The sequence below is a fragment of the Ruditapes philippinarum genome, unplaced genomic scaffold, assembly GCF_026571515.1.
Source record: "Ruditapes philippinarum isolate M1 unplaced genomic scaffold, ASM2657151v2 ctg475_1_1_1_1, whole genome shotgun sequence".
In the NCBI taxonomy this organism is placed as follows: domain Eukaryota; kingdom Metazoa; phylum Mollusca; class Bivalvia; order Venerida; family Veneridae; genus Ruditapes; species Ruditapes philippinarum.
In genome coordinates, this window is record NW_026856980.1 from 107,272 (window position 1) to 128,716 (window position 21,445).

Genomic DNA, 21,445 nt, shown 5'->3' on the forward strand with positions numbered 1-21,445 from the left:
TATTGTTAAAAACTGACATAAGCAATGTTTATAATGTCATAAGGAACAAAATTATAGGAGTGGCAAGCGCCACAAGCAATGTTTAGTGAGTGAGTACAGTATCAAACCATTGGTGCAGACAGACAAAAATGTACTCTGGGGGGGATTTTCAAATTTTCTTCTTGTTTGTTACATGGCCCCCTGAATATTTTCTAGTTGCTTAAACAGACAGTTAAATTACTTTATGCTGGAATTTTTGGGCCTCCATTAATTAAAGTTTGGGGGTTGTTTACTCCTTGATTTTGTTTGTGACTTCCAAAATATGATGATTCTCCTTCTTTACATATATAATGTGACATCCAATATCAGAGATATTGCAGTCTCTGACTTCAAAATTTTAAAACTAAATGGAAGCATACAAAACATCTGAGAACATAAAAGCAATTCAAACACTCATTCAAATGTAACATAAAACATGCACAAAAGTAACAAAACATCAGGCATTGTTTTAAAATTGCATCAGTAAGAACAGAAACATAAATATCAACAATGTTGTTAGCTGGTTAATGAGGATAAATTTGTTTGGCAACTTTAGAATGATATTCATAAATATATGTATCTTTCTGTTCCATCATTGCCATAGAAGTAAACTAAACTTAAAATATGTAAACTTCTTTTTTCCATTATTAATTGCGATGTTTCTAATTAAACCTAATGTTAAGGACTACGGGGCCGTTATGAACAGGTAAATATCAACTAATGTCAGGTAATGTCTTAATAAACCAGAAGCTGTTGTCGCTTTTTTACCATTAGTTTTGTATTCTTACTTTTAGTACATTTTTGTCATATGAGACAGTATGTTAAACTTTGATGTCATTCCTTAAGAAAATACTAAAGTGCTGCTTGCATACATGGTCATAACGATCAGTAATAATATAGTTAGAAGAAGAATGCTTATTGTTAAATGTTAAAACCAAAAATAAACTTTACAAAAATATTAATGTTATGGTTTACTAATTCTGGTACTTTTTCCTGACAAAATTGAAAAAGAAACAAAAGCAGCTTTACTGGTGGAAGAAGGCTTCAAGTGCCTCTTTGTGCATAATTTCAGGGATGAGATGGCACCTAAGCAGAATGTCGGAATGATCTGAATCCACAGGTGGGAGAGGTAATTGGTTTAAAGTCAGCAACTTTTAAACCACATGGCCACAAATGGCCTAAAACAAAAAATGAATCAAGTTTCAGAAAAGCCATTATTAATGCATAGTTCTATTAGTAAATAACTAATAAACAAGAACAGGTTTGTAAAACAGATTTATCCTCTGTAACAACATGCGATAAACAAAATACCTTGTTCAACATTATGTTTATTATGCCCAGCTGAGGGCTTATCACACTGGGATGTCTTGCTGTAAGTTAAAGTGTTATGATAACAACATGAATACTTGCACAGGCAATCTGTATTATAATACTGAAAACCTGGATTAGCTAAATCAAAAAATGTTTACATGTTAATGCTCAATACACATGATTATTTGCCTTTTGTTTGACTTGGTAAAATGAAACAAATGTCACTTTGTCAGTATGAATGATTTGCCTTAATTCTTTAACATAATAGATCATTTCCATCTAAATACTAACCTTGTGTGTTTCATACATTAATAACTTATAAAATTTCCTTCATGCCATATGAAATTCAAATATGCAACATACAACATTGAACTAAAATCATATGGTATATCAATATTACAACTGGTAGACATACTTTACCTTATCTTTTTGTGCTTTTCTGACGTTTTTGATTTCTTTTCTTCAGTTTTTTCTTTAATATTTTTCCTGAAAGATTTCATAGAGGACTCCAATTTTGACAAAATGGATTCTTTTTCAGGTTTCTTCAATTGTTTGTCCTGATTTTTAATCTCCGTGTTTTCAGCATCATTCCTCCAACTAACGTTTGATACATTTTTGGTTATATTTTTACTAGGTTTCAATGTTTCATCTCTTACGTTGTCATCAGATGACTTGTGTCTGTGAGCCGACATTTCCTCTTTTCCACTAGTCTTTGAATATTTATCTTTTCTTTTAGACTTATGTTTATGTGATGATTTATGTTTCTTATGCCCACTGCCATGTTTATCAGGTACAGAACCTACACTACTTACTGTCTCTGATTCTATACTGGTAATACTACATGCATCACTTGTAGTTTTGTGTCGTTTTCTACCATCTCTATCATTCAATTCCTGTTTTTCTCTGTGATTTTCCGACTTGTGTCTCTTCCTGTCTGGTAGAGTTTCTTCACCTACATCATTTCTGCCCGTCTTTCCAACAGTGACATGGTTTCTCTCTACATCAACAAAACTTTCTCCTCTAACTGTGTTCTCTACATGTTTTGTAGTATGCTCCATAGTTTCATTGTGTCCCTTTACCAGCTTACTTTCAATATACTGATGGTCAATTCTAGCACAACTTGTCTCCATGGTAACATGATCATAGGCTTCATACTGGCTCTGGAATAATGACGATACTGTGATTTTGGACAGCAGACTGGAAACTGGAGGATGTGTCTGGAATCCAATTGTATAGGGATCACACTGACCACCCTGACTGTGTTCTCCACCTCTTTGCCCTTCTCTAGTGTAATTTCTCTCACAAAGTTGACCAGCTGATAACCAAAAATAAAATTTATCAATTTTAAAATCTATGTTTAACCTTTCTAAATAAACAGAATTACAATACAAATAGTCAAGAAAAACAATAAGTAAAAATTAAGACAATTAGACTTTGTTTGCATTTGAAAATTCAACCATTAAATGTGATCTTGTTAATGTTTTTATTTCATTTTTTTTTCAAATTTCATTTTTTTTTCATTTCAAAATTGCCTAATCATATTCATAAAATAACATTAATATGTAATTAACCGCTAAAAGATAAATACTGTACTTGTAAATCATAAAGAATAAACCTAAAGTCCCCTCCGGTAAACCGGTAGGGGACTAATAATCATAGTTTCTTTAAAATGACTATCATAATATTAAATTTAACAAGAGCTGTCCAAAGAGCAGCCTGCTTCACATTTGTCAGTGCTTGATTGTAAACCAAACATTTTCTGACTGAATAATTTCAATTAAACATCACTAGGGTGAATAGGGCTCATCAAGGTGAAACCACATAAAATGTTTGAAGTTCCTGTGTTAATGCGCTTTATTTAATAGCTAGTTTTATGTTTAAAATGACCCTGACCCTGACCTTTTGACCTGAAAATTGGTTTGGCAGGTAAAACTCAACAAGGTACTTTCACAGAAGGTTCTTCAAGAGTTGAAGTTCCCAGGCCAATGCACTTCTTTATATTGCCAGTTTTATTTTCCTTTTCATAAATGGTCCCAATGACCTTTGACTTTTTAAACTAAATATAGGTGTGACAGGTATAACTCATCAAGGTTATAGCTTGAAAATTATTATATACTTAAACTTTGGTAAAAGTTAACAAACATTGCCACTGCCATCAAGTAGGTCATGACTTTAGCTTTGCTTCTTCTTTACCTCACTTTCATTACTATGTTATCTATTATCAAGTAAGACATATCTCATTTTTCAAAGTAATAAAAATCCTATAATAATTATTAATAATAATTTAGTAATACTAAACCTTTGGACAGATTGGACTCCCTTGACATATGGATACAATGTAGACCAACTATATTAGAACTTGATAATGATTGTATACCCAGTCTATGAGTTATCTTGTTGTCTGGCATCAATAGTAACTGGTCTCTTCCTATCTTCACTATAGCAACCTGAAAATAACTTACTTGATTAATTTTGTTAATGTATTCTCAGCCAGAGTATATTTTAAAAAATTTACTTAAGGCTTAAGTTTGTTCTCTTCTATACTATACTGCTGAGATGAGAAAGAAATTGTGGATTATACATTACAAACACAAATGCTTACTTAGTGAGCAGGGGTTGTGAAAAGACACACACAGATTGCATATCATAAAGGCCATTATCAATAAATATATCCCTTTTCTTGATGCATTTAAAAGAACAATAAATAAAGAACTTCCTTTGAGCAATGCAGTACTTTGTTTTTGTGCATTGTCCTGATTTTTATTAAATTTTTTACTTGATACTTGACAGGCACCATTTCATCATCTTATAATATATTATCTTGTATATCAAAGTAGGAGTGTATATATTTAGCTGCGGTAACTGATCATTATTTTACTTACTTCACCATTCAAGTATGCTGTCAGGTTGTTCACTCTTGACGTACAATGATATGCCTTTAACTGACATATATTGTAATACCAGCCACGACTCAGTGTCTCTAGCTGGGTAGACAGGCAGTTCACATTCTCAAAATAACACTGGTCAGTTGTCTCCACATCTAGTCTCCACTTCAAATGAATGTGACTGTTCCTGCAATGAAAGCATTAACTTTATTTTTGAGGATGTCCCAATTTTGAATACAAAGAATGAATAGAGTATAATACAACTTAAGTCTAATATTATTTAACATCTTGAGTAAAATGTAGTTACTAACCAAGGTGCCTATAGTGTAATGCTAACATTAGCGTGCTTTAACACTATGTTTGAATATAATGCAAATAATAACGCATCAGTGTTATTACTTTTTACACTTGTGCAATATCATTTTTACTAAATGGCTCCTGCTCCGTGGTTGATGTGATAAAAACAAATTATTTTTTACAGGTACTCTGTGATTAAAATTCTTAAACAAATTCAACAAGTCTTTTTCTTCATTTTTAATACTGAAAAATGAAGATGGTTTAAAGGCCCCAGACTTAAACCACATTCTTGTCTCTTCTGTGGGTTCGAATTACCAGAGACTTTGAAAGCTATCAAGTGTGGAATCTATCCAGCTAGCTCACCAAAGTTTGTTCTAAATCAGGTGTATGATATAGTAGACGGTGGTATAAAGTCATCTCACACCAATTGGAATATTGTTTCTTGAAGCTAACATTACAATACCTACAAGACTTGCATCAAAATCAAAAACAAGAGCATTGAATTGATATATTTTTTACAATATTGGAATAATGGGCCTTATTAAAGTTTTTGCAGAACGACAACAACAACACAGCAATCATAACAGCTCAATCTATTGTTCCAAACAGAAGAGCTGATAAAATATAGGAAACAATTTATTAACAGTTTCTTACTGCAAGAAGAAGTTGTTGATGCTGTCACAGGACACAACTTGAAGAGATCCGGTGAATTTACCTCCCACATACAGTCTAACTACAGTATCCCTCTCCTTATACTCCATCATTACTTCATCAACACTAAATCACCAATCATGTATCTGAAATTATTCCAAAAACAACAGGTATGAAATCAAAGTATATCCTCTTTGTGAATAAATGGATGTGAGGGGGCACAAAAAACTCCCTAAAATATCATAAATAGATAAAGACAACAACCTGACATCTGGTATTTTCCTTATTATACCACAAATTCCTAATTAGATATGCTTCATTTTCCTTATTGACGTAACAATGTATAAACGCACAAGATTTTTGCTCATTCAACTTAAGAGTCACACAATGTTAAGTACAGTGGAGACATGCTAATCCAAACCCTTCTAATCAAGAATCTTTTCCTGTCGGAACCAAGTGTCTGGTCTCGATTTTATTAGTTCTAGACTATTTTCAATATCAATTCAATTTCAGATTTGAAACCTGTCTACTCCAAATTGCGGACGATTTTTTTCAGTTTTTGTTCTTGTTTTAAATTAACCTCCCGATCAGATTTTTCCAATTTTCACACCAACAGCATCTGGTTCTGAAATCTGGGGATACGGTAATCTTGACGTTATTGAACGCGTACAACTCAAATTTTTAAAACATATCCTTAAACTTAAACGTTCGACGGCCAGTTATTTCATATACGGTGAAACGGGATGCATGCCATTGTCTGTAGATATCGGAGAAAAAATAGTTTCATTTTGGGCGCGTCTCCTTCAGAACGAAAATGGTTTAATACCAAATAAATTATCATACTTTGTATATCGTCATATGCTAAGAAATACAGTAGATATTAATGATAATGATTTTGAACGTAATTATCCGTGGATTTATAATTTAAAATCAATACTAATAAAATGCGGTATCAACAATGTTTGGATTGATCATAATTTTCCCGGTACCAAATGGTTAAAATTAACAGTAAAACAAAAGCTAAAAGATCTTTTCTTAAATGAATGGTATTCAAAGATAAATGAATCGAGCAATAGTTCTTTTTACAAAATTTTTAAAAAATCTTTTGGAATAGAACCTTATCTTTCGTACTCCCAAAATGCAATGATTTTTAATTATGTCAAATTCAGAACAAGAAACCATAGATTACCAGTTGAAACTGGAAATTGGTCAAATATACCTGTCAATGAAAGAATGTGCATTTTTTGTAGAAATATAATCGGTGATGAGTTTCATTATCTTTTCGAATGTAATAGATTTTCTAATGAAAGAAGACAATTTATAAAACCATATTTTTATAGACGTCCTAATATGTATAAATTAGAACAACTTTTTACAATGAAAGATTCGCCTGCATTTTATAAACTATGCAAATACTTAATGATTATTATAAGAAATGTAAGAATGTAATCAAATATTTATGTTTTCATTTTAAAGTCAGTTGTTATTTTGTAATGTTCTGAGATATAGTTTTGTTTTAATGATATTCACTTACCACTTTCTTACTATACAGCAAAGGTCCTTTATACCTCACATATACTTTTTTTTTATTTCTCATAAGAATAAGTTTTTGCTGTACTTTTATAGTATTAAACGAATAATCACTGGTTTATTTCATGAATCATCTTTCATTTCAAAATTTGCTTTTTAGAAATAAATACAAGTATAGTAAATAAGCATTTTGTATGGAAGTTAAAATATTACTTTATTTATTTTACAACTTTTATGACAAATTATATCACATTTATAGCTACATTCTCCTAGTAATAAATATCTTACATTCTGTTCAAGCAGTATTTTAAGTTTTCATTTTCTTAATAAGTTAAAAAAAAAAAAAAAAAAATTGTTTCCTAAGCAATATATGCATACAATTTAATAATATGTAATAGATATGTTGATATTGTTTAGTAATTATATTCTGATCTCAATTTGTATAAATGCCTCGTTAAATATTTTGACATTATCCTCATATTACATGTTGTATGCATGTTTGAGTGAATAAAAGATGTGTTGTTGTTGTTGTTGCATCCTCTTTCAATCAAAATAAAAAATGATTGCACATCTTGCAGGTGTAAATATACACCATAAGAGTAATTTTGATTGATTAATGGGTGAAACATATGGTCAGAAAGGTGTGAAAATTACACATAGCTTGCCTTGATAACTACTATAATTGCTTAAATGATTGATTTTCGTCACATTCAATAAATATTTTGATAATATGCATACACATAACTTTTAATCTTTTGCAATGAATTTAATGACATGGGATTAAATAACAGAAATTAATGGAAACTGTTAGTGTATTTGGATGTCGCCAAATCGAATAAGAGAAAACAACAATTATTGACAAATGCGAATATCTAATCATGTCTCAGTCTCCTATTTAACATTGTAGAGCTAACTTCCCCATAATATTTTTTTTTCTTTATTTGTATTAACATGAATTTAAATGAATGATAAGAGATTGCAAAAATTAAACATTTATGTTGCAGTTTCATATGCCCATTTTCTTTCCCTAAACTATCCTGCACATCACAAGTACAATCATATAACAAGAACGTGTTTGTTAAACACAAATGCCCCCGGCTCAGATTCTTGTCAGTAACAATATTTAAAATAAAGGCTGTATGGGCAAAAGTGTAAAAAATCCATTTTTAGCACTGGTGACCTTGACCCAACTGACCCCTAACTCCATCCAAAGGAAGAATAGCATGCAACTTATTTTCCTACCAAATATGATATAAATCTGTCAATATATAAAGCCTGTATTGGCAAAAGTGTAAAAATCTATTTTTAGCACTGTTGACCTTGACCCAACTGACCCCTAACTCCATCCAAAGGAAGAATACCATGTAAGTTATCTTCCTACCAATTATAATACAAATCTGTCAATAAATAAAGGCTGTATGAGCAAAAGTGTAAAAATCTATTAATAGCACTGGTGACCTTGACCAAACTGACCCCTACCTCCATCCAAATGAGAATACCTTAATTTTATGTTCCTACAAAATAATTATACAAGACATCTGTCGATAGAATAAGGTTAATACACCTGTAAAAGTGTAAATCAAAGCATAGAAGGCGCTGAATTTGTTTGGGTCTCAGAATGTCAGAAAGGTGAAGGTTGTGAGATTATAAACCAATTTGTTTTTGTAAAGTGCCACCAATGCTTTCCAGCGTTTTAATTGTAGTAAATTGGCTATAAGACTAATTTAAACACTGATATTCAATCCAATGTTTATTTGACTTAAACAATTAGAAAAAAAATTGAGTTGCCATAACTGGGATTTGAACTCCAGACCTCTCGTTTCCTAAGCGAGCGCGCAAACCCCTCGGCCACGGTGAAGTTATTAGTTAACAGCCTGACGAAAACTATATTATTCTATATTAGGGTTTGTAACGACGCTGTTGTTTAACAGCTGTAAATAATCATGGAGCTTACTATAAGCATGTATATCTATAAAGAACAAGACAATATTAGAAATCTTCGACCATTCGGGAATTTATTTGCTTGAAAATTAATGCGCCTGTCATTTGACCATCTTTACGCAGTGATCTCCCCTGAATTTTTCGGCATTAGTTTACATATAAAAGGAAGTAACTGCTTCAAAAAAGCGGACTACTTTCGGCACTTGAAATAAACAGCATTAGAGTCTGAAATTTCGCTACCATTATTTGTTTGGTCTGACGACCCAAACAAATAAACATCTATTTTTGACATTGGTGACCTTGACCCAAATGACCCCTTACTAAAGGAAAAGGAAGAGGACCTCCCTTGGTAAGACTATTATAAACATGAAAGACATTATGTTACTTAAAAATAAAGGCTGTATGAGCAGAAATGTTTATATTTTTACAGAAGTGACCTTGACCTAGAGATGCCTAACGCCACAAAAAATTAGAGGACCATTAAAGGTATCCACCTACCAAATATGAAAGATATCATTAAATAAATTAAGTAATTAGGCAGTGATTAATCTAGAAATTCCTTAGAATGTGTCGGATGACGCACATGTTTGAAAACAATGAGTCCTGTAGCAAAGTCAATGAGTCATGTAGCATAATAAATGCGTCTTAGCAGAATTTTTTTTTTTAATAGCAGATCCTTGACATGATTTGCATGTTTTTATAACAAGGGATTAAGTATTAAATAAGTGTATAAAAGTTATTTTTGGTACTAATATTTTTTGCAGGCAAAACAATTTTTATTGGCTGCTCAAAAATCTAATTTGCATAATTTATATTTTCTTACTACTTATGTCTAATACTTTAATTGTTCGTAATTTGCACAAAATGTCCCTGTCACACAGCATACTTACGACTTTTATTGCTCCTTGTATGCCTCTGTGTAGAAAGCATACACAGACAGACCTTTTGATCATGAAAAAAAAGTCATGCACAATTTTTCCCTGATTGGTTAATCACCCTGTCAAATAGATGACGTAATAGACATCTTTTTTTTTTTACACTCTCATGAACTTGAGTGACCTTAGGGGAAATCATTACACACCTGTCAGATTATACTGTAACTTACAGCATTTCTTAAAAAAGAAACACTTTTTTTTTCAGTTACCGATAATTATTTTAAATACTAAGTAGATTTATGATTTTTTGGTTGCTTTATTGGATTAAATTTATGGTAGTAGAAATGCGGTAGTAGAAATGCGTATCTGAGTGGGAAAGGGATTAGGTAAGTAGATAACTAGGAAAAATGCTATAGGGAAAGGGATAAACTCAAGAATATGCATAATTACAGTGGAATGGGTAACCTGTTGCTGTTGGTACCAGTTTCGTCTGGATGACTAAATAACATACAATATAAGTCTGGCACAGATTTTAGATGCGCCCCTGGCCCTTTGCTGACGATTTTCCTGTGCCATTCTCATTTTTTTAGCGTCAATGGCGCAGGCAGATCTTTGCCTCAACTTCGTTTATATTTTACCATTGTAGGCGAATCGCTCTCATTCAAAATGGACGCTCTGATTGGCTAATGCCGATAATGGGCGGTTACCGAATTCATTCAAAATGGACGCTCTGATTGGCTAATGCCGATAATGGGCGGTTACCGATTTGCTTGGGGTTTAACGTTTTAAGCAAATGGGGGATGAGTCTTGCACCTGTAATCATCGGAAATTAAATTATTCAACTGAAGAAATTGATAAATTATTCAACTGATGAAATTAAAGTAATCAAACGACAAACGGTACATAGAAATCACTAATTGTGATATTTTGGATTATAAACTACCAGATTTGCATGCGTCAAATTGAATGCACATATTCTAAAACTGTGCGTCTTTTTCGATTTTTATGCGAATTTTACGCAAGACGCACATCTAGATTAATCACTGATTAGGTGAAATTTTTTGATAAATCTAACTTGGCAGAAAAGGTAAACCATACAAGGCTCTATTTTCAAAGTGATAAAAAGGGAAATTACTGGGAAAATGGATGGCACATTTATATAACTTGGCAATATCATGTACATTGTATTGATAAGTAAGTGTGAAAATTATTAAGCCATTAGTTCAGATAGAACATAAGATATTTCCAACTTGCCGGTTTAGGTTAACCATAATTCATTTTCTAAGTGCTGAAAAGGGCCATAACTTGGTGCAAATTGAAGCCATAGTTATGTAACTTGCCCAGATCATATACTTTGTATTGATTTGATTAGTAAGTGTGTAAATTATTAAGCCATTGGTACAGGTAGAACTTAAGAAAAATCCAACTTGCCGTTCTAGGTTAACCTCGTACGGACGTTCCAACATTTTGGGTTTAGGGGCTATTTTCTTTGTTATTTTCTTTGTTTTCTTAAGGGCTACTAGCCCATAAACCCTTTGATCACGGAATGAACCTATTGTTCTCTTTACTGTTATATAGCCCCTAAGCTCGGACAGACGGACGGTTCAATAACTATATGCCCGAGGGCATAAAAAAAAATTTTGGAAAATTTCGGAAACCTTTCTAATTCCAAACTTTTCTTCTTGTACGGACGAGTTCCGATTAGAAAGGTTTTCACTGTACATTTTTTTTTACATCTTCGACTTTTGGACATGTTTTGCACATGAAAAAACATCAAAATTTATTTACATAAGTCATGAAAAATTAATGTAGTTCAAAGTTGGATGCTTTATAGCTGCATTATAAAATTCATGTGCCTATTGTTTTAAAAAAATAAGCTGTTAAGCAATAAGCACAGACAAATATTTTAGACATAAATTTGACCATAAATTCTCTTTCTTGATAGTTTGGATTCGCAACTTTGCCAATTGTCCATAATTTGGTCAAGAAAGATAATTAAAGTAAAGTTAAGTTAGTTTTATAAGATTAGACTCCCTTTGCAGGATTTTTCAGCTTCCCATGAAATTACGAGTAATACTCATAGCTTGAGCATCTGGTCGGGAACCAGCAATTATTTTGGTGGAAGAAAAAAGTGACTTATTTGAATAACAGTAGATTTTCCAGGATTTATCAGCAAATATGCTCTGAGAGATCATCAGAACGTACTGTACAGGATTTGTAAGAATATTTTTTAATGATGTGCACAAAATTTTAATTGCAACTTCTGTCTTTTAAATATAGGAATCTTAGACGCAAAAGGTAAGATTTTCATGCAATTTTTACTGAGAATCGCTTTCGAAAACAAAATTTTTGCGAGATTTTCATGAATGAAATGCAAAAATCATGTATATAAATTGTTATATATACATTTTAAGGAATTTGTGGTATAATAATACCTGATGTCCTGTTATTGCCTTATGAAGCAGACCTGGTATTAAAAAATATCTCATGCTGAGATTGGGACATAATTCCAGCCAATTTAATAGCCACATCGCGAGTTGCTCAGCACTCAGCATAATTCAAATAAAATTGATATTTGAACACTAGTCTTACTGTAAAATTATTCTAGCAAACAGAGAAAATCGGGATATATTTACTTTGATTACCTTAAATCAGCTTAGGCCATGCGCACATGAGATGGTGATACCGTTTTATATGAAGTTTAGTGTCAACAAATTTGTTATGATTGTATAAAAAAAAAAATTACACAATATTGAAAAAGTAATTTAATGTGCAAAGCTGAGGAGAAAGGTATAGAGTCAGTGTACCCGGTGTTGTACATTTTAACACCTGAATCTTTATTTTGTATCATTTATTTTTATCCTTTTGTCATAAAATTTATATGGCAAACATAACTGATATATAGTTTATAGCTTTTGAATATACGGTCATTTACAGACATGTCAAACAGGTTGAAGATTTGGGCACGCCATTCTACCGATGCATTGTGAGAATCGCTCAGTAAGTCAAAGTTTGGGAAGCCTGAACCATCATTAATCATGATTATGTTAGTTTTTTCAGTCAGTTAGAAACAAAGATGTCTGTTTTAAAATGTCAGCATAACTTTAGGAATTTTTAACAGACAGTTAATGTACTTTTAAAAAGAACACATTATATTAATATATCTATTAATTTATTATCTACAATGTCTTATGCTACTGGATACATGTTTTTGATCATTTTTACGACACAAAAAACAAATGAAATACAAAGATTTTCGCGACACAGTAACTCCGACACTGTTGTAAATGTAAACAATCTGTAGGTGGCGCATTTTGCAAAAAAAAAATCGAAAAATTTGTAAATAGATCGATACAATGAAAAGCACTTCCACTATTAGTCCTATAACATAAGACGTTTCCGTTCATACTACGTACACTCCAACGTCTTATCGGCTTCTTCATAAGTTCCTTTAGCAAAACGCGCAGCGATTTTGAAGCGCTATATAAACCGTCGTAATTTATTACAAAAACAATATTTTGAGTAAACAGATATACAGACAGTAAATTTAAACATTTTTGCATCAATGTGCAGCAAAAAAATAAATGACTCACCTTCGTATGTAAATAAATCCAATCCAATTTCAAATCACACAAATTTCAGCCTGTCTGCTGTCCATTTCCTCCACTTCTCGGAACAGTAACAACCGAGGGCGCCCGAATCGATATAATTAAAATTCATTTTGACGAAAAAAAATTTTACAGCAGAAAGATTAGTGATCGAGGCAATCCTCAGTCACTATTAAAAAATTAATTTTTTGGGAATGATATGAAGTATTAGGATATTTTCTGTCACTTTTCTTAGTTTAAAAATATTATCACCGTTTATTATATATATAAGTAGATATGTATACACACAGATATACATACACTCAACTCCATGGTATACAGTATATAGTTGTATGAATATAATCGATTAAAGAGCAAGGACACCTCACCGTATCATCAAACTTGTTGATTTGTAAATTACATTTCCAAAAATGCTTTGAATCACCATTCAGCCACAAAATATTGCTGACGATTTTTTTCTAAAGTATTTTCTTGAGATAGATTCCTTCACGAAGAATAACACTAATGTTTCTTAACTCTTTAGATGAACCTTTTAAAATGTTAACCCCGCAAGAGCCTACAAACTTAATACAATAATGGTGCTTTATGCCCTTTATACATGTAAATAAAACAAAAGAAACACTAAGAATCCCTAAAGAAAGTCCAACACGGCAAAATTGAAAATGTTGCAGGCTTGGCCTGATTGGGCTTGTTCATGGACGGTACTGTCAAGTGCAAACTACTGACGAATAACATGGCGGATCATGGGCTTGCCACTGGTTCTTGTTGCTGGATCGTGTAGGAGTTGCGTTCATTGAACGCCGCCTTTCCTTTTTGATCTTGTTTATCATAATTTGTTCACAGAAGATTGGCCGTCCAGTTTTTTTTTAAAATCATATATGGCATTAGATCCTCTGTTCTGATTTGCTTAGCGCAGGCGGTGTACAGTAAAAAAATTTCAAATCAGGTTCATTATATATCTCGCAGTCCGTTAACGGCGACAATAATAATGAATGTACATATGTATCTTCTTCTACCGTCTAAAATTCAGTCCAAAACAGGCATCGTTTGATATGTGAGCGAGGCAATCCCCATTCACAGTCAAACATGTTTCTGCTTTTACACGGGATATACTAGTCTTGAAGATTTTTGATAAGTTTGCGAATTTTTAAGATCCAAAGTTGTGCAATTTCAGGACCAGGATGAATGCCATCAATATACAAGTTGTAATTAAAATAATATCGAGATCGTGATCCTTTTTTCGTTTTTGTATTTTTTTCTAAATCCAATGAAAATTTAGGCGTATACATGGAATTGTATGAGTCGACCAGTTCGTTAAATTTTGCTACTAAATCCTCCAGATCTTTATCATCGGAGTCAGAGAAACCTTTCAAAGTATTCCAAGTTTTCATTGAATATACCGGACATTGAAGAAATTGTACACGTGCGGAAGAGTTAATCTGTAATACTGAAGTGTGCATTTTTACCATCTTAGAAAAAACGTCTTCGGCAGAGATATTCCTGAGACTAATTGTTTTATTACGTTCTAATTTTGTAAAGTCACATGTACCAAGCCAAAGCAAGACCAATGGAGCTTTTAAATCTTTAAGCTTAACTTCAAGACGGCTTAGTAAAGCTGCATCTTCAACTCGCGCTCCACTCTTCCAAATAATATCCAAGTAATCCCTTCGTTCAAGATGACGCGATAAATACCTTCCTTTACTGTCAGTTACTAAAAAACAACGACTTCCTGTATGGTGGTAATCTTCTACAGCATCACCAAGCTTTTCGATTTGTTTTTTTAAGTTATTCACAGACATATTCAAAGTGTGAATATATTACAATATCAAAAAAGTATTCCAGTTAACTGTCAGCCAAGTTTTATATAACCTGTTACAAATCCTAGACAAAAAAGGAGAGACGAAAGTAGCGTCTTTTAATAATCCATGTTCAAAATTCACTTAAAGTATGATATTAGAATACAACGTAAGCGTACCTTAGTACTGCATGAAAGATAATAGAACTCTCACCCATGTGATGATCGGAAGATCGGAATACTACAAAGAGATAGATTTTCGGGTCACATCAATTACGTCGTCATTGAACAGAACAAGCAGGCGCTGTACATCATTTGTAATTTTGCGGACACTTTATACATACATGTACACCATTCAATAATAAATGATTGCAAACAGTTTTTCAACCAGTATATAAAATCATTATGGTCTTGATAACTGATTTTCAACGAATAATAAATTATCTAAAAAAATGTCAATGAGTATCTAAAATTATTAGTTTTTCATAAATTACTAAATGTTTATCTTGTAATAAAAAAGTAATATGTTAAGGTAGACGAAATGTTCATGTATTTCTTCTTAAAAATTAATTGCCTCTAAGTTATCACATGCAGACCCAAAAATGAATCTATTTAACGTGAATGAAATTTATTTCACGTGATCAAAAAAGCGCAAGAAGTCTTTAAAATACAGATGAACATCAACATTATGTGCCAAACAGTGCACATTAATTTCATCAGGGTATTTCTATTTGAAGGACCCTGTTTTCATTAACATATTTTCTATCATGATGTTGACAACATAAACATTTTCACGATAACATAAAAATGTCGATCCTATCTGCGAGGTTTTACTATATAGTACATATATTTACAGTTTAACTGGTTAATTAAGTTTATGTGGACAACGTAAAGCATGAACTGCAATAAGCTGTTCTATTTTAAGATGTTTGGAAAATGAAATCTTATTTCTATTATAGATATTGAACATGTCTCGCAAAACCATAAATGCAAAACTTCCAACAATTTCAAGGAAATAATATGAACCAAATAAATAACTTTTGTTTGCAAATTTCAAAGTAATATATCATTTCTGTTATATATTCCTTTCACGATGATTAAATGTCTGTGTAAACGCACAAATGAAAAAAAAAAATCGACTACATTGCACTATAATCCAATTATCAAGAGACAAACATGCAGGAAAATTAATTTCGTCTAAAGTAAACCGAAATTTTAATTAACCACATGTATACAGGTAACATGGCCGAATGTATATAGCGGTGAAAATGGTATAGATTGTATTGGATTGGATTTATTTACATACGAAGGTGAGTCATTTATTTTTTTTGCTGCACATTGATGCAAAAATGTTTAAATTTACTGTCTGTATATCTGTTTACTCAAAATATTGTTTTTGTAGTAAATTACGACGGTTTATATAGCGCTTCAAAATCGCTGCGCGTTTTGCTAAAGGAACTTATGAAGAAGCCGATAAGACGTTGGAGTGTACGAAGTATGAACGGAAACGTCTTATGTTATAGGACTATTCCACTATAGCCTAGGTCATACACTCGAAGACGAAGTGTCTGTGGAAGTCCGTCTGTTTCTAAACAAAACTCTAAACTCAACTGTTCAATACTTACCACATCTTTGAAGACAGCGAATTTTAACATTTGTAGAGATTCGTGCGCACCCAATTTTTCTTGATGGATAAAATATCGTCGAAAGTATAAAACGTTACGATTGTCTTCTTTTTTGTCAAATTGACAGTGTTTTTTTTTTTTTTACTTTTCAGTACACAACGATGAGCGCGTGCAACTTGTGTTGTAAAACGATTTTTGATTGGTTAAAATATGGGTACGTAATCAGGCGGCTACACCATTCAAGATGCGGCTATTTCCTTTGTCGGATAGAAATAACTTTTATTTCCAACCAAGGGCTATGTTAATTGATATAAAAATCACAATAATACTGAGATTAACGATCGAATAAAGATGTTATTAAAGAAAATAAAACTTGATCCGTATATATTATAGCAAAAACGATTTCGAGACATTTCGGCCCCAAGACGTATCGGCCCCAAATTACCCAAGACGGTTCGGCCCCAGACGTTTCGGCCCTTTACCAAATCGGCTCCAGAATAAGTACTGTGTTTTAAACCGGTATATTAAAATTTCATAGTTATAATAATCATAAATGACAATTTTCATGAAGTGGAACGCCAATTTCCAAGTACCTTGAAAGATTTACGATACGTCTTATATATTTTACGTAAAAGATTAAATCTTTGCCAAAACCATCAACGATTAGATACTTGTTGCATTTAATGTTAACTTCAATGTTTATGTATATCTCATAACAAATAGCTACTCGTAATTATTTCATTGATATTGAAAAATCTAACACATTTAATTATCACGTAAGGAAAGTTAGTTGTTCATGCACGTGAAAATCGAAATATCCGGTCATGTTATTTTACTATGAAAAGAAAACAGAAGCCATAATATCTATAATTCTTTTGTCACTGTCAACATTGTTTGATTAAACTAATTAATAAATATATAGCAGGTACATTTATGATTTGGTTTCAGTCTTTCAATCACTTTTATAACATCTAGCATCTATCATTATCAAATAACAATAATAATTAAAAATATTATCAGGAAATTATAGCAAACCGTTTTTTTAATCTTTTGAAGTTTTTTCTGATATTACTTACATAAAGCTATAAACAGTTAATTAGTTACACCTTGAAAAAAATACGTAGGCCTATAGATTTAGATAAAAAAATAAATTATAAATAAATAAATTAAGGATTAACCTGCCTTTATTGTTTGTTAAAAACCTTTAAAAACATTAACGTATATCTAAATGGTTCAAGAGATCAAAAGATAATAGATAATTATTTAAAGAATTAAAGGGTAATAATTGTTTAATTGTAATTAAATCAATTGTTGTTAATTAATTGTCTGTACTATAAAGTAGGGCCGAAACGTCTCGCGGAAAAGGGCCGAAACGTCCAGGGGCCGATTTTTCTACTGGGGCCGAAACGTCCTGTTTGCGCAAAAACAATGTACACCAATGTCTTCATCAATGATCTAATCCTGTAAGGGGAGATCACTGCGTAGGAGATTGCGAGAAACCCCGTTAAAGAAAAAATAACAAAATAACTCATAAATTAAATTTTACAAATTATTTCATCTTCATTGCTCATTTTCCAAATAAGTTTGCTTATCCCTTTTTCAAAGTTCGACGTACTTTTTATTATTTCATATAATATATAATTATATGAAATGCTGCGTTGACTAGTATACACTCAACATCACAAATTCCGCGTTATCATTTTTTTCACGGTAATGGCATATTTTCACGTGGTCAGTGTTAGAAAATGTCAGAATAAACATGTTTTATTCATACACCTCAACAACGAAGTTTTTGTGCAAAATATTTTAAATCTTTAGATTTTTACGTAAAACAGAACAACATTTTACAATTTTCTGCAAAAAGCAACAAGAGTCCATTAAATTTGTACATACATCTGAAACAATCATCAATTTCTAATTGTTCTTGTTTGTCAAAACGTTTAGTTTTGAGTTACAATGTAAAGATAGTTTTAATGTTAAAAATTGAGCAATATAACATTTCGAAATTTTAACTGAAACCGGAAAAAACTATAGTGTAACACCGTTTACCGTGATTTAAATGATGACATACTGTTTTCGAAATGACCGACAGATGGTCTATGTCTGGTCTTTTTAAACTGATTTCGACTGAATATATCATTGTTCCAGCTCCCTTGTGTCATACTGCAGAAAATCCCTATATGCTACAGCTTATGACAATTTTTGTGCCGTAAGCTTCACTTTCAAGTTTTCTTTCTTGTTTCAAAGTGTTAAGTACCGTGAACTAAGTGGAGCACAGTATAAAAGCATTACAATGAAGCTCGCCTTCAACTTAATTGAGTTGCATTCCTCGCAAAATCATCTTTTGTGCAGACTTGACTTTTTTACATGATCTCTATTTGTAATCTGTGAGAACATATCCTTATCTTTGTAAAACAATTCTAATAATATCTTTAGCCTTGATTTCTGCTAAATAATGTTAATATTAGTTCTCTTAACGTTAAACGATAGCCCAACACTTTCACTGAATAAATAAAGTTTAACAAGACACCTTTGTAGATCTTTAACACTGCTAGACAAAAGACTTACATCATCTGCATATAACAAGCAATTAAGGGGATTGGCACCAAGCATAACTGGATCATCTCCATTATCAAAGCATGATGTTAAATCATTGAAAACCAATGTCAACAAGTTTGGGCTCAGGTTATCGCCTTGTCTTAAACCGGTTTCTGGAGTAAAATAATGACTAAGTTCCAAGACGAACATGAATTTTATTCTTATGACACATAATTGTATAATTGGTAATTGGACTGCAATCATTTCATTTTAAAATACAATCTAAACACACAGCCTTTTATTTTTAAGTTTACTTAATTTTAGCCTCTTAATTTAATTTCTTTCTGATCAATTCTGAAATCAAAATTTGTAAATGTTTTAAAATGTTCAAACTCGTGACTTTAGGACTGAAATTTCTTGTCAATTTCATCAAATCTTTGTTTAAGACAAAATAACTCTAACAAAAATATTCTTTCCAATTTTCAGGAAAAATATTAAAAGATGGATCAGTAGAGTCAGAATTAGATTTCTTTAATTTATTTACAAGAGATTAATACTGTTTGGGGTCATTTTCAGCCACATTTTCTAATTGTGTTAAGATTTTATGTTGGAACTGTCTTTTTTTCTTTTTTTACAGTTTTTAATTTAAAGTTTCCTATATAACAATATTTATAAAAGTTTTCTTTAATTTGGGAATCAGTGGGATGTTTACAATATGCCAAACTTGTTGATACATTTGATTAAGATCTGTGTCAAATTATTTTTTCCTATTCACCTTCTTTTTATTTTTACTTATTTTGACCCGCTTTAAGGTTTCAATTTAAATTACTGATGAAAAGGTCGTCTAATGATACTTTAAACAAAAGACTTTTGTATGCGCTTTTGGATTAGTATGTCCTGCATATTTATCAAATCACGTGTTACGTTCTAACCGCTTTAAGTCATGCCAAAATTACTGTTTTCGGGTTAACAAAACTTGAAATCACGTTTATTAAAGCCATTAAGTATGAAAATAGAAAGAGAATATTAAATAACCATACAATTCGCATTCAAGACATCTAATGTGTTCAGTGCTTTAAAAATGGCTCTAGCAAACCTTCGTACATATAAGAGATAATTTTTAAAGGAAGATATATTCAATGGACGCATTACAGCACACTTAAATTCAAGAGATGGTTAAATTCTTATGCTTGTTTACGAAATTTCTTTTGTCAGAATCGAATCCACCAGTCAATGCGTAAATGCAGAAATGTTCAACTTAATTACTTAAATTCACCATTGCATCGGTTATTGATCTAAATAAACTATCCTAAACTTAGAATTAATCATTTAGATTATATCAATTTGTTAATGAAGTTGTTGAATTCTGGTAAAATATGTTCTTTCGTTATTGCTTTTTTTTGCCCTACGCAGCTGAATGCGCATGCGCGTTATGCTACTTCCGTTTCTATGGAAATATCGTATTGTAAAAAGGTCTATACATACTTTACAGCAAATGTTTTTGTTCTAATGTGTTGCAATAAAATATGTTTGTTTTTAAACGTTGACAAATTATTAAACTTAAAAAAAAAACAGAAAAAAAAAACTAAAAACAGTATCAGAAAGAACAATGTCTTCTTCTCACATCAATGATAAAAGTTAAGCGACTTTATTCTCGGATATGTTGTAATTTATCTATATAAAAAGAACAGAAACGATTCAGTCTTGTTTAAATAAGTAAGGAAGTGTTATGTTTTGGTCACACAGTGATAATTTGATCACACGAGTTAAAGAAGGAAAATTAAAACAGGCGCAGAGAATTATCTTAAACTTTGTCGATGAAAATATACTAGTAGATCTTCTACTTTAAACCGGTCTTGATTGTTTGTTCCGCTTTATTAAAGGGACTATGACGCCACGGGAACTATTATGTTATGCACCATTTGATAAAGTCTAGTGCAAAATTTAACATCATTCTTTTACTACTTTTGTCAAAACAATTATTCTTATTGGAAAAATGATCTAATTGCTAAACGCTTTTAACTGGTATTGGAATGAAAGTCGGACAGAAATACGATTTTAGATTTAATTGTAAATATATATTTTAATTATTCAGTGAAAATCTGTGTCACAGGGTGAGAAAAATGTGCAGCCTGACCCGGACCCGGGACCTTCGGAATACCGTTCCGCGGCTCTACCGACTGAGCTATCCGGCCGCTTACACATCTTCTCTCCTAAATATTGAACAGTTCTGAACTGTGACATACTTCACAACAATATTGAAATTCGTTCTCGAATTTCACAAAGATACAGGGCAATGCTTATTGAACTATGAGCTAGAGGCCGTCACAGCCCCACGTTAGGCGCCAAATGTCACAGGGTGAGAAAAATG

The 21,445-nt window shown here is 31.8% G+C and overlaps 1 protein-coding gene across 1 annotated transcript in view; it reads right to left on the reverse strand.

Annotated features, from left to right (window-relative positions):
- LOC132748340 (uncharacterized) overlaps positions 1 to 16,720 on the reverse strand; it is a 36,547-nt gene extending 19,827 nt beyond the window's left edge. The window contains exons 1-6 of the mRNA XM_060737923.1: positions 16,537 to 16,720; positions 5,166 to 5,308; positions 4,212 to 4,401; positions 3,629 to 3,776; positions 1,750 to 2,644; positions 1,330 to 1,388 (exon numbers count right to left, since the gene is read on the reverse strand). Of these exons, the coding sequence (XP_060593906.1) occupies positions 1,330 to 1,388; positions 1,750 to 2,644; positions 3,629 to 3,776; positions 4,212 to 4,401; positions 5,166 to 5,275 (1,402 nt within the window). The 5' untranslated portion in view covers positions 5,276 to 5,308; positions 16,537 to 16,720. The remainder of the gene's footprint in view (positions 1 to 1,329; positions 1,389 to 1,749; positions 2,645 to 3,628; positions 3,777 to 4,211; positions 4,402 to 5,165; positions 5,309 to 16,536) is intronic.
- Positions 16,721 to 21,445: the final 4,725 nt, after the last annotated feature.